The sequence below is a fragment of the Lissotriton vulgaris genome, chromosome 1_1 (assembly GCF_964263255.1).
Source record: "Lissotriton vulgaris chromosome 1_1, aLisVul1.2, whole genome shotgun sequence".
NCBI lineage: Eukaryota > Metazoa > Chordata > Amphibia > Caudata > Salamandridae > Lissotriton > Lissotriton vulgaris.
Genome location: NC_141685.1, coordinates 2023713397 through 2023725884, shown reverse-complemented (window position 1 = coordinate 2023725884; position 12488 = coordinate 2023713397). Strand labels below are relative to the sequence as shown.

Below are 12488 nucleotides of genomic sequence, written 5' to 3'. Positions count from 1 at the left end.
AGCACCTTTTAGCATCCTTCCTTCCTGTTGTTAAATGGGAGTACCCCTATGCATAGTATGAGGCCCTGGATGATCTCATCAAGGGGCCGCCTGGAGCCCACACCACCCCATCTGGTTCCTCCTCTGGCTAACCCTCTCCTGTGGTGGTGCAGAGTCTACATTTCTCTCTCCCATCTGTTCTGTTGGGTTTCACCTCCTCATACACTTAGAACCAGACAGGGAGAGCAGGAGCTAGTACAGCCAGATGCTCTCGGGATCGTGACTCCCTATAGCAAAAATAGGAATGCTGTGGCGCTCCCTTGTCTGCCTCAATCCTCAGGGAGGTGGGGCTCCCCGGTGACATTATGTATACAAGCATGGTGGCACCCCATACTTTCCAGTGTTCCCTGTTCTGCGTGTGTTCCCAGAGCTGAATTCATTGGTGGGGAAGGAGGTCCATGCTAGGCGCCTGCTATCCTCCATTTTCCTGTATGCCACATACCCCAGGACCGTTGGACTACCCAGAGGGAATCCTAGAGATCCTTGAAGGGAGAAGCTATTTGCGTCCACGCAGGATTCTGTTCTCTGGGGCACTACACTTTTCCCTATGTTTTCTGGGACCCCGGTGAGCCAATTTCGAGAGGGAAGCCTTGCTTTGCTATTGGTGGAGGGCTGTATCCAACAGGACTGATTTCTTCAGGCCACCAGGCCTCCAAATGTGTATATTCCTTTGGGGAGATTGCTTTTGCTATACTTCAGCTCCACACACTGGACCTGTCCTCTATCCAGCACCTTGTGTTCTTCTAAGCCTGGTGTCAACTATGGAAGCACCTTCAGCCTGAGTATCCTCCTTTCTGGTCCAAAAGCCTCCATGGCTACTTGAAGAGCACAAGTGTTAAAGCCGAAAGGAGGGGGCACTCTGCCCCGATGTTGTCCGCGGGCGTGACGTCAGCGAGGTCACATAAGTCCCACATCGGCGCGCTGATGTCAGTTTTCTTATGAGAACTTTTCCGCGCCACAACGCGGAGCCATCACCAAAAAAACTGTGAGAACATGGGAACAGTGGGCGAAAAAGCAGTGAATAGAAAGGGAAGAAAGAATGGTGAAGAACAGCACCGTAAGGGACAGTGCCAGGCACTGCGTTACTGAAAGTCATGGAAGGAAAGGAGCAGAGCACTGCTTCTGAGGATCAACCCTGCAAAGCGAAGGCGATATCCACCCTGGAGGCAGAAAAACATGTGAAAAATGGTATAACAGACGACAGAAAGTCTGCAACCACAATCTACAACAGTGAGGGACAACAATCCCGGACAAACGAGTAACGAAAAATCACACCAAGACAACACCATCAAGGAGTGTCGTATCCCCTGTAAAGAGCCAAGAGCTGAGGGCCGCCAAGAGACCCCAACCCAGAAAACTGCAGAGGAGTCAGAAACCCCAAGCAATGAAAAAGGGAGAAGATTAAGAGCAGGTGCCACACTGGAAGAACCAGGGTGTAGGTATGCAGATGGACACGTGAACCTACCGTCCAAGTACCAGAAAGGAAGGGGTGAACAATAGATAGAACAAGCATCCCGCCAGGGAAGAAGTGAAAAAGGGCTCTTTGCAGAAGACAAAGCCACCTGGAGGGAGGCGAGTGCAGAAGACCAAATCGAAGGTCCTCACAGAACAGGAATGAAGGGCGGGTCGTGAAGGAATCTGCGGCTAGAATCGTCTCTACCAGATACATCGTTACCAAAGGTAAGTAACATGTAGATCTGATAGAGAGTACTAGCCACACATTCCCTAATGTAGAATAGATACCCTAGCCATTCCCAGAGGTGGAGGAGGGTCTGCGAGAAAACCTCACCAGCTTGGAAGAACACAAGGCCCCAACAGGGGATGTGATATAAGGGCAGGCAGGAAGGCCCAGTCCCCACCACGCAGAAGTAATCAAGAACGTGGAGAACGGAAGGCCAGGATACCACAAGCATACCCGAGGGGCAAAAGGGCATCCGCTAGAGAGCCCGGAGGAACAGACTGCACCAAAGAGTGTCAAGGAAGGAAAGGACCACCGCCAAATCCAAGGAAAGAGGTGGAAACGGAGACAGAGCCCGTCTCAAAAGAACACTCCCAACAAAGAGAATAGCTGAACGAGCATCAGCCCCGAGGCTGGCAGGAATGGCCCCACAGCCAAGAGGTGCATACGTGAGGAGAAAGACAGACACACAAAGCTGCAGCAGAGCAAGGAACAGGAGCACACGGGTCCACGCCGAGGCCCATGGAGGTGGGCCAGAACGACCAGGTGTGCACAGCAGGCAGACGGTACATACAATGAATCAGTGTGCCCAGAACCTGCCAAGAGCAAGACCAAGGCAGGGGCAAGGGAACCCCAGAACAAGCCCCAGGGGGGGATCGTCCCAGTGGCACAACAAGGCCCACGAAGAGAAGCGGGACGGGTGAAAGGAAAAGAGGAGAAATATGCTGCACAGACCTAAGCCGCCAACCAGAGCATAGAAGAACACCAGGAATATCCTAGCCCCCCCGGAAAACAAAGTAGAGGACCTGGCCGAAACGGTGGCCAATGAGGTGGAGACGCCAAGACACGATGCCGTAGGCAGCATAACAAAAGTCGGTCTGGCAACCTAGAGGCTGAAGACAGAAGCAGATATCCCACAGGAACAAAGGACAAAATGCACACTAGGCAAACCCCGTAGACGAAGGATAGAAACACCCTCGGATACTAAGCAGGACAAAACCTGGAGCAGTGCAAGCTGCGCTAAGACGGCCGAAAAAGGACCGCACCGAGCAGTATACAGTGATGCCAGGGAAGGCCAGGAGCCCGAGAAGGCATCCACACCCACCCAGCTTAGGGCAGAGCCATACCCCGCTGGGTTTAGCGGCAAGGCAGGGGTGCCATGTTACGAAGAGGGGAACCCCGAAGGGCCGCACCTCGACAACACCACACCTCCAAGACCTGAAGCAGAACTCATCAGTGCCAGTGTAGCAGCCGCCGGCGAGTCCGTGGAAGGCCCCGCGCACGGCAAGGGATCCGCGGACGTCTCAGGAAGAGGAGGGAAGGCCAAAGAAGCCTACAGAGCAGTAGCGTAGGCCTCCATTTGGGCCCTATTCACCCCAATGCCAGGAAACTGCAGCTAGGGTGGCGACTAGCAAGGACGCACGTCCCAGGAGGAACCCGCACCCTCTGCAGAACGAGGACAAGGCTTGGTGGCAGACTGAAGGACATGGAGGTGGGCGAGCGACGCCGATGAGGCCTCGGTGAGGGAGGATGTCACAGCCGGAATCGGCGGCTTCTGGACCCCTTCCAAGGTAGGGGACGGACGCGGGGATAAAACCGATCTGGACAAAGGGGCCGAAAGCAATTTCATCCGGTGCTCCCGCCGGGACTTCGGCTTAAGGTGCTGACAAGCTTCGAAATTCGTAGAATCATGGTGCTTGCCCAAACACCACATGCAAATAGGGTGAGGGTCCGACACCTGACGCTTACAAGAAGTACACGTCTTGAAATCCGAAGGCATTCGCACACTGTTCTCAACGCAAAGGCGTTAAAAGGAGGCCAAGGGAACACAATCTGCAACTGCGTTGCATGCGGAAAAGAAGGAAACTGATGTCAGCGCGCCGAGGTGGGAATTATGTGACCTCGCTGACGTCACGCCCACGGACAACGTCGGGCGGAGTCGCGTGGTCACGAACCACCAGCCCCCCCTCCCCACCCCCCACTCGACGCGCAGTGATGCTGTGGCAAAGATTTTCCGGATCCAGTCTCACCCCTGGGGATAATTCTACGTTAAGGAATCTGCGGCTAGTAGTCTCTATCAGATAGTGGCAATACTGTGTGGGGAGACCTTTGATCCTCCAGCTGGCCAGCAGTGAAATTAAGTTGGCCCAGCAGAAAGTGTATTTTTGTGCAGCTTTTGGCCAAAATGTACAACACAATAAAGTACACACGTTTTTCAGTTACTTACTACAGTCTTAAACTACGTGTGCCCATTCACAATATAAGGACTACACCAGGTCTGCACCAATACATGAAGGGTCCCTTCTTCGACAGGCTACCTGTGAGCAGATACTGGGCTGAGCTAGATAGTGGTCCACTTGCTCAGCCTGCACAGGTGCACTCAACTCAGAGCCTTTTAACCCAGCTGCACAGCTGCAGACCTGCTTTTAAAAGGCAGACAGGTGACGTCAGGAGGGTCTGGAATCCCAGAGGCTCTCAGTACACCCACACCTCAGCAGCCCACTGCATGCACTCCTGCATTGACCTGATCCTCCTGCCTGCCCCCGACTGTCACAAAGTATAGACTATTGCCATCTTCCCCAGGGGATTCTGAAATCACTCAGCCCTATCTCTACACTTGGGTGGAACCTCTGACATGTCCCGGACAGTGTGGAGGCTGAATGCATGGTTTCTACAGGACAAAGAGGTAAAGAAGGCGATAAGGAAGGAATTGTGGCAATATTTCCTTCCTAAACAGGGATCAGTCCCCTCCCGAAGCACCCTCTGGGAGGCAAGTAAAGTCACTATCCGTGGAGTAGCCAGGGGCTGGGTGCGTGCAAAGAGGTTGGCGCAAAATGGCCGCTTGACCCTTCTTGAGGCGCAAGCAACATGACTGGAAACAGCCTTAACTGAGACCTCAGATGTTCACCAAGACAGGCAGATCTCCCTGGACTCGGCCAAGATTCTTTGGCGTTTCTCCATGGCCAGAGTGTACTGATGGGGCGATAAAAACGGGAGGCTCCTACCTCCTAGCCAACAGAATAATCCTTAAAGTCCAAGACACCTCAGGGAATACCCAGCACACATCACCCGCATTCGCACAGGCGTTTGCTGACTACTACGCCCAGCAATAATCCGCTCGTGAACTGAAGCTACCCTTCCGGACAAGCTGAGCCAAGTGAAGATCCAACTCCCTCACTTCACCAAGGATGAGGAAGTAGACTTACACCTCCCCTTTACCCAAGAAGAGATACACGGCGCAATCTCCTTGCTGAAGGCCGGGAAAACGCTGAGGCCTGATGGCTTCCTGCAAGAATACTATGCAGCTTACCGGGACTTACTGGTTCCCCACCTCATAGACGTCTATCAGCATGTTGCCGAGGTTGGTTCCTCCCCCCCAGACTGGTGTGGCGACTATTGTAGTAATTCGAAAGACCCAACCACCTTCTACAGCTTGCATGGACTACCTTCCAATCTCATTAATTAATACGGAGATAAAAATATATGCCACAATCCTAGCCCAGCGGCTCCATCCCCTTCTACACAAGTTGGTTCACCTGGACCAGTGCGGCTTCATGCCTACACATAGCACCAGACACTGTCTAAGGCGCCTCTTTCTGGCCCTTGTTCACCGCCAGCTCCTTACACCCTAACTAGCGCTCCTTGTTGTCGATTTGACGATGGGCTTCAGACAACAATTATGACACCTTGACCAAGTCCTTTATTTTAATCCCAGAGCCAGAGTACTTACCACTGGAGCCCTTTTAGAGGCATTCCTTATTCAGAGAGGCACAAGGCAGGGGTGTCCTCTCTTGCCCCTTCTATTTGTGTTGGCAATGGAGCCCTTGGCCTGTCGTATTCTGTCTGATCACCTGATCCAAGGCTGGTATTGGGGGAGCCGCCACACCGATAAAATCTCCCTAGCAACTCAGCAAAATCAACCCTGGTGCCCCAGCACCTCTCTAGGGAATGCTTTGACTGGCAATTAACCATCCCCATCAGGCGACAGTCATTCAAATACTTAGGGATTATGGGTCACTCTGCTTCCCAGATTAGAATGGGCATTAAACATTACCCCACTGGTCAAAAAAGCCAAGGATGATCTCAAGCGCTGGCAAACCTTACCACTCAACCCCCTCAGGAAAGTGGCGTTGTTCAAAATGATGATCCTCCTGCGCTTCCAGTTCATCATTCAGAACACCACTTTCCACTCCCCACGCAGATGGTTTAGGGAGATTGACAGTGTGACCACGAGGTTTCTGTGGGCAGGGGCGAGACCGCGTATTGCCCTCGCCCGCTGCAGGATCCCACCCTTTGACGGAGGCATGGGTATGACCTATCTCCACCTATACTACCTAGCCACCCAGTTCCTTGTAATTCACGACTGGTTCACCGGGGGCTGGTCTGACCTGGCCTACAAAACGGAGCTCAAGGATATGGAGTTCCCCCAAATACATACTGTAAATAATCAAGGGCAACTATAACTCCAATAAAAACATTAGAACATGTCAAATAAAGGTAGTGACACTAACATTTTAGAAAAATACAAAACAATTGATTTGTTATACAGAATTGTGTTTTAAATATTAAAGCATAATAAATATACATTTACAGAGACAATCATTTGTGCTACATACTCACTGCATCCATCCATCACACATACATACCACAAACTGATACTTGTTCAACGCTTAATACAATTTATTGATAAGCCATGTACGGTATAACAGAGAATGTGTTGGAACACATGATTTTTGGTTGGTTTCCAAGTTGTCTCAACGTTCGTTTCGGCAGGACACTGCCTTCCTCAGGAGTTCCACCTTCAAATAATATTCTCAATTCGTACGTATTTCTAAAAACGATTATGAAGCTGGAGAATAATTGGTATTAGTAACTGACTCTACAAAAGGCAGCTGTTCCAGGCTAAAAAATTCCAGTTTCACAAGAAGAAGAAGATACATCAAAATATTGAAGGACCCACAGGCCAGGAGTCATATATAATTCCTTCTGAATTGGAATTTTTATTACAAACTTATAGCAATGATGGCTATAATGGTGAGGAGATTGAATTGCTACTCGATGACACAAAGTTCTCACAGTAAACAATCCTGATCGAGTGGACGAGCTGCTGATCCACTAGGTGCCACAACATATTAGGAGTTCATTCAGATAGGAACTGATGCAGACAGCTCAAAACTGATGCTGATCATCTCAAATAAAGCTGCTTGCTCTGATGAAGCTGGTTCTCCCAAATACAAGCATACTTATACGGGAGCCCAATACCTAAAGCGATACCGCTGATAACCAGAGTGGTCCTAGTGACTTGGCGCACGGCCCTGAGGCACACACGCCAGGACAAACAACTGAGCCAACACACATCACTCTGGCTGGTTAAGAGAAGTGGCGGCACTATGGGGTTCAGACAATGGGACCACATAGGTATATCACTGCTAGGCGACGTTTGGGTGGGTGACCACATTAGGGCTTTCCAAGACCTACAGGATTGCTACACCCTCCACACCTCACAATTTTACAAATATCTGCAGCTCCGTTATGCCCTCAATCTTAACAGGCATGACGCTCCCTGAATTCAGTCCATTAGAAGCTCACGTCATGATGGGGAACCTGGGGAGTGGTGTCCCGAATATATCGCACCCTTGTCAATAATGGCTCAGCAACACTTAATCTGCTCCAGACCCGCTGGGATGGATGGTTGGGTCCCCTGTAGGAGGAGGACCGACGGGAGACCCTTATGGCTCCCAAAACCATCACGACCTCAGCCAGACTTCGCCTAATTCTAATATACTATTTGCACGCTGCCTACCTCACCCCAGAACGCCTACAAAGGGCAGGTTTGCGCCCCTCACCAAACTGCACGCGGTGCGGCCAAGACCCGGGTGACTTCTACCACAATATTTGGACATGCCCTTATCTTGCCTCGTATTGGTCAGCAATAGAGTCCGAACTCACACTGGTCCTGGACTTGCTGACCCCCATGATGCCATATGTCTCATTCTGGGGTAATGGATGGCCTAGACAGTTCTCGACCAGACAAGCTCTTCCTTGGGACAGCAGTTGCGGTGGGCAAATGTGATATTGCAGCTACCTTGGTGCAAGCTAAATCTTCAAGCATAGCCAGATGACGCCAGGGAGTGGACTGGTGTGCCGCACAGGAAAAACCCTTATTCGAGGCCCGGGGCTGCTCAACCAAATACAACAAGGTCTGGGGCAAATGGATAAATCAACTGGACTAATTGAACTAAAGTTCGCTTATGTACACAAATGTATTATTTATGCGTCGTGGGTGTGCTTTCAACCATTTATTTGTATGCAATGAAAGGTATAACCTGCGGTAGTGCCTTGTAGCATTGACCAAACGTCTTGTACTGTTAATTTGTTTGATCTTAAAATCAATAAAGTTGTTTGACAAAAACAAAAGGCAGACAGTGGAAGCTAGAACTCTCATTCAATTTTAGAAGATATTACAGTGAGTAACATCAGTTAGCGAGACCCACAGTAAAGTCCAAAAACCAGGTAGTCCAAAAGCAAAAAATTCAGGAGCTTAAATGAGTTGGAACTTATTTTACAACAGAAAATATAGGTGCTTTGGTTTACCAGATTCAAATAACATATGCAGAACTGAGGCAGCTTATTAGCAAGATCATCATCCTATGTGATGTCTATCTGAAAATGATTTTTGCTGTTCAGTATCATGGGTCAATTTTTAATCAGAGAGGTTGTGGTTTATGTACGAGTATCTACACTCAAAGTATACATATGCTATCTGATTCCCACGAGTCAAGATCCTATCGTAAAATGGGTGCACTCTTCCATTTATTTTATTTATTTATTTATTTATTTTGCGGGTTTGTAGAGCGCTAGAATAAACTCCCAAGGGAGTATCTCCGCGCTATCTGACTGCTGAACCTGCAGGAGATCGAATTCCCTGGCTCCAATCTAGTTCTTAAACTGTGTGGTTAGACCCGAAACAAGAACGTCTTCAGCTTTTTTCTGAAGGCCAGATGGTTTTCAAGCTGCCTAAGCTGGAGAGGGAGACCATTCCATATCCTCGGTCCCCTCACAGACAGAGCCTTACCCCCTTGCCTTACCCGCTTGATTCTAGGAATCGTGAGAAGCATTTGGTCACTGGACCGTTGAGCACGAGAAGGACCATCATAGACCAATGTGAGGCATGATGTTTTACCTCACTGCTGTTCAACCAGTTAATAGATGTGAGGATGCTTTGTCTTTTTTCAACTCACCCCGATGTCTAAATTCTATAAAACAAATGAAATGCAAACATGTTCCTTAGGACTATTCGCTAAACAAGCATATAATATTGCACCAGGGGCACCCGCGAGCTCAACAGGTAAGCCATAGACAAATTTGAGATACTAGTATTTAAAATGCAGTTTACTTCTTCAGTGAGCCGGATTGTATTGGCTTATAAACGTTACCATGTGGAAGCTCGAGACCAGTGTTCACAAAAGCAAGGAACTGTATTGCCACTTCTACTTTATAGTCATAAGTCGAACAACAATTTATTATATGAAGATAGACCAAATGTGCATGGCCAAACCCCAAAATAAGAACACAGTTGCCTAAACTGGACTGCATTAACAGCAATTAAGGAAGAATTGGAGTTAAAACGTATCGAATAATTAATGTGGCAACCACCTTGCGATTTTAGTATGCTTAATATTGAACAAACACACATTTCTCAGGGTAGAAAAATATATCTGAAAATATGGCTTACTTGAACATGAAGGCACCACATCTTATTCTAGCATCAGACCCATCTGGAAACAGACACTCTGGACTGTACAGCACATCAACCAGCACAGAGAACTCCGCTTGCAGCATCGAACTAAACTGCTGCTCCAGAGAGGACACTACATCCTAGCAAAAAATATACTTTAATTAATATATATGGGCATTAATTACTTAAATAATTATACTTTGCAAAAATGCTTACTATATTGCACCCTTTTATATTCATGTTCTACACAGAATCCCTCTGCACCTGTAGAATACATTGTTGTGTAAATATGTACGAACCCATTTATGAAATATATGCGGAAGTAACCAAAAGCAATATGTTATTTATTGCAGTGCGAGGACAATCCAATGCTGGCCAGTAGAGGCAGAGTCTCAGTTTTGTTTTCTAAAAGGACAAGAAACATCGTGCAACAATCAATCAAAGACCACGGTTGGCCACGCTAGGTTTTCTCATGTTTAGAAGTTAGAACACAAAGTTATTTCATGGATAACTAATGCAGTATTCCTTACACCAACACTGGTAACTGCAGAATACTCAGTGGGTGCAACATGCTGATGAAGCAAAATATAGCACTGTGTATGCACATTAGCTGCCTTGCTGCTATATATACACAGCGAGCATGGTTTGTGCACCTACCACTGAACAGCATCGAGATATGTCAAGCAACGAATATTCCCACAATTCATATGTAAATATATCAATGAAAAAATTCCTTGTGCTAATAATGCAATATTCGCAGCTTCATGTGCAATGGCCTATGGTGCCTTACAAAACAAGATGACTGACAATTCTAAATCTCCTTAAACGTACACAATTAATAAATCCCTTATACGGTGATGACACAACACAGATATCCTCACCAGTATAATTATGAACACTCTGCAGTTAAGACACATTTTCCAGAACCTCATGGTTTGTTACAGCATGACAGACAGCAAGTCATGGAAATACAATAAAAAAATTATAGATTTTTTCACCATGGTGTTCTCAGTGACATCAACTAGACAACTAGAGTGAAGCAAGAGTTGTGTTATTGTGTCACTCAGTAACCCAGGTGAAAAACATCCTTTATTCAAAGTTACTCATACAACTTTTTATGGGTACCATGCTCATTCCAAAGAAATACATCTGTACAAAGTTATGTGCGATAGTTGAATGATTGGTCTGCCTGCAGGGATAGACCTAATTTGATTTTTAAAGTCATGGTCGGCCATTTCTCCACATGTGTATTCGCCAAGAATCACCGCTGGCTCTGGACTGCAGATCTCTGGTGAGCCCCTGGAGAGCAAGACCGGCTGATCGAAGGCCCCTTTTGTTGGCGAGGTGACGGCACCCACTTCACAGAAGCAGCAACGCTGGCCAGTCTCTGGAGAGGAGGAAGCTGAGGTACTGCAGCGAGAACAAGTTCTGGACGCCCGGAAAGAAGCAGCGCTGAGCCAGTCATGTCTATCCACATCCCTGCCTCCCCTATAGAGGCGTACATTGTCCTGGCTGAAAGGCTTCCTGCTGCGGGGTCACAAGAACAGCACAACCAGGCAAGACAAATCTACCTTCACCACCACCAACTAATTGGATTAAAATCTCCAAAAAGGAATGACAAACAAGCAGCAATGCAGGTCAGCCTGTCACCAGGATTGAAACCAGCATCAGCAATGAAAGGGAGTTAACCTGGCACAGACTCGGGCTCCTCGTTTTCCCCCGCTTACCTGCACCACTCCCACATCAGACTACTTATACGAGCAGTGTCTCAAGCACACAGAGAGACTCTTTAGGCTTAAGTGCTCTGTGTGACTGCACACCCAATGGAGCCCCATTAACTGCCTCATGGTTGACTGCTTAATGGGAGTGCAGCCTCCTGGGGGGCGGGGTCCTTGTGCTCCCTGTGCAGAAAAAGAGCCTTCAACTGAAAGAGGAAATCCAAAGCTGCCGACATCCTTTCAAGCACAGTTCAGATACAGCCATTACAATTTGGAGGACAAAAGCAAAATCCACCCCAAATAAACTCCATCCGTGGCGCTCCAGGTGCCTGACATGCAGTTCCTGGTCCACAAACCTAAAACCTGGTACACTGACTTAAAGCCAGGACACTGAATATAACTGAGTGAGGTGCAGGAACTCTCATTTCTCATACGGCACTTGCTGCTAGCCTTGCTGGAGGAAGCGGGGTCTGTGTAGCTGCCCCTACATAAGGTGCTCCGATTCCCCGGTGCGCCTATAGCGGAGCCAGTCTGTCCCATCAGATCCCAAATGAGGCCAGGCTGGGCCACCCCTTTAGACTCTGTAATCTATCATTTGTGTTTTGATTATTAACAACATTCTGCCCTTCGACCAAGAAGATATCAACAACTCTTACTACCACTGCCAATTTTGTAGCCAATGCAATGGGAGCAGTCAATCAAGAGATTGACTCTGTTGAAGAAAGGACAGGTGCCAACAGGAAAGCTGCAATTGACGCTTCTGGTAATAGCTCCAATCCCAACCCCTCTCTCATCCCCACATCGCATCCTGTTGTTGGTTTCAAAACAGCTAGTGCTAGAAGGGTCAATTCCAGTGTCCTTGAGGCACTGCCATCTATTGATGGAGACAATAACACTGGGACTAAATTGAACACTGATGTTTATCTGTTCGCAGCCACCCGCCCCCAAAAAAAGGATTCTGTATGCGCGACACGTAAGAAAGGGAGACCTGTGCCCAAGCTCCCAGTGAATTCCTCCGGTGTTAATTTTGGCAGTGGGAGAGGAGACAGACAGTGTCATTTTGAATTTATTCATGATAAACTGGACAATATGGAGGGAAGATTTCCCAGTTTGTGGATACTGTTTTTGGGAGGTTGAAAGCTATTAAGTAAAGTATAGTGGGTCTTAATGCAAGCGTACACCATGGCAAGAAGGCTCTAACACGGATCTTAAAGGACAAATCATGTACTGTTCCACCCATTAGCACTTCAGCTGTACCCGCCTATGAGTAACCCGACACTAATGAACCTGGCACTGTTTTAAATGTTACACCTTT

At 48.1% G+C, this 12488-nt stretch overlaps 1 protein-coding gene across 5 annotated transcripts in view; it reads right to left on the bottom strand.

Annotated features, from left to right (window-relative positions):
* Window positions 1-12488, bottom strand: part of ITPR2 (inositol 1,4,5-trisphosphate receptor type 2) — a 1555333-nt gene that overhangs the window by 590801 nt on the left and 952044 nt on the right. For all 5 annotated transcript variants that reach the window (XM_086920227.1, XM_086920242.1, XM_086920233.1 and 2 more), the window contains one exon: window positions 9453-9595. In XM_086920227.1, the coding sequence (XP_086776353.1) occupies window positions 9453-9595 (143 nt within the window). The remainder of the gene's footprint in view (window positions 1-9452; window positions 9596-12488) is intronic.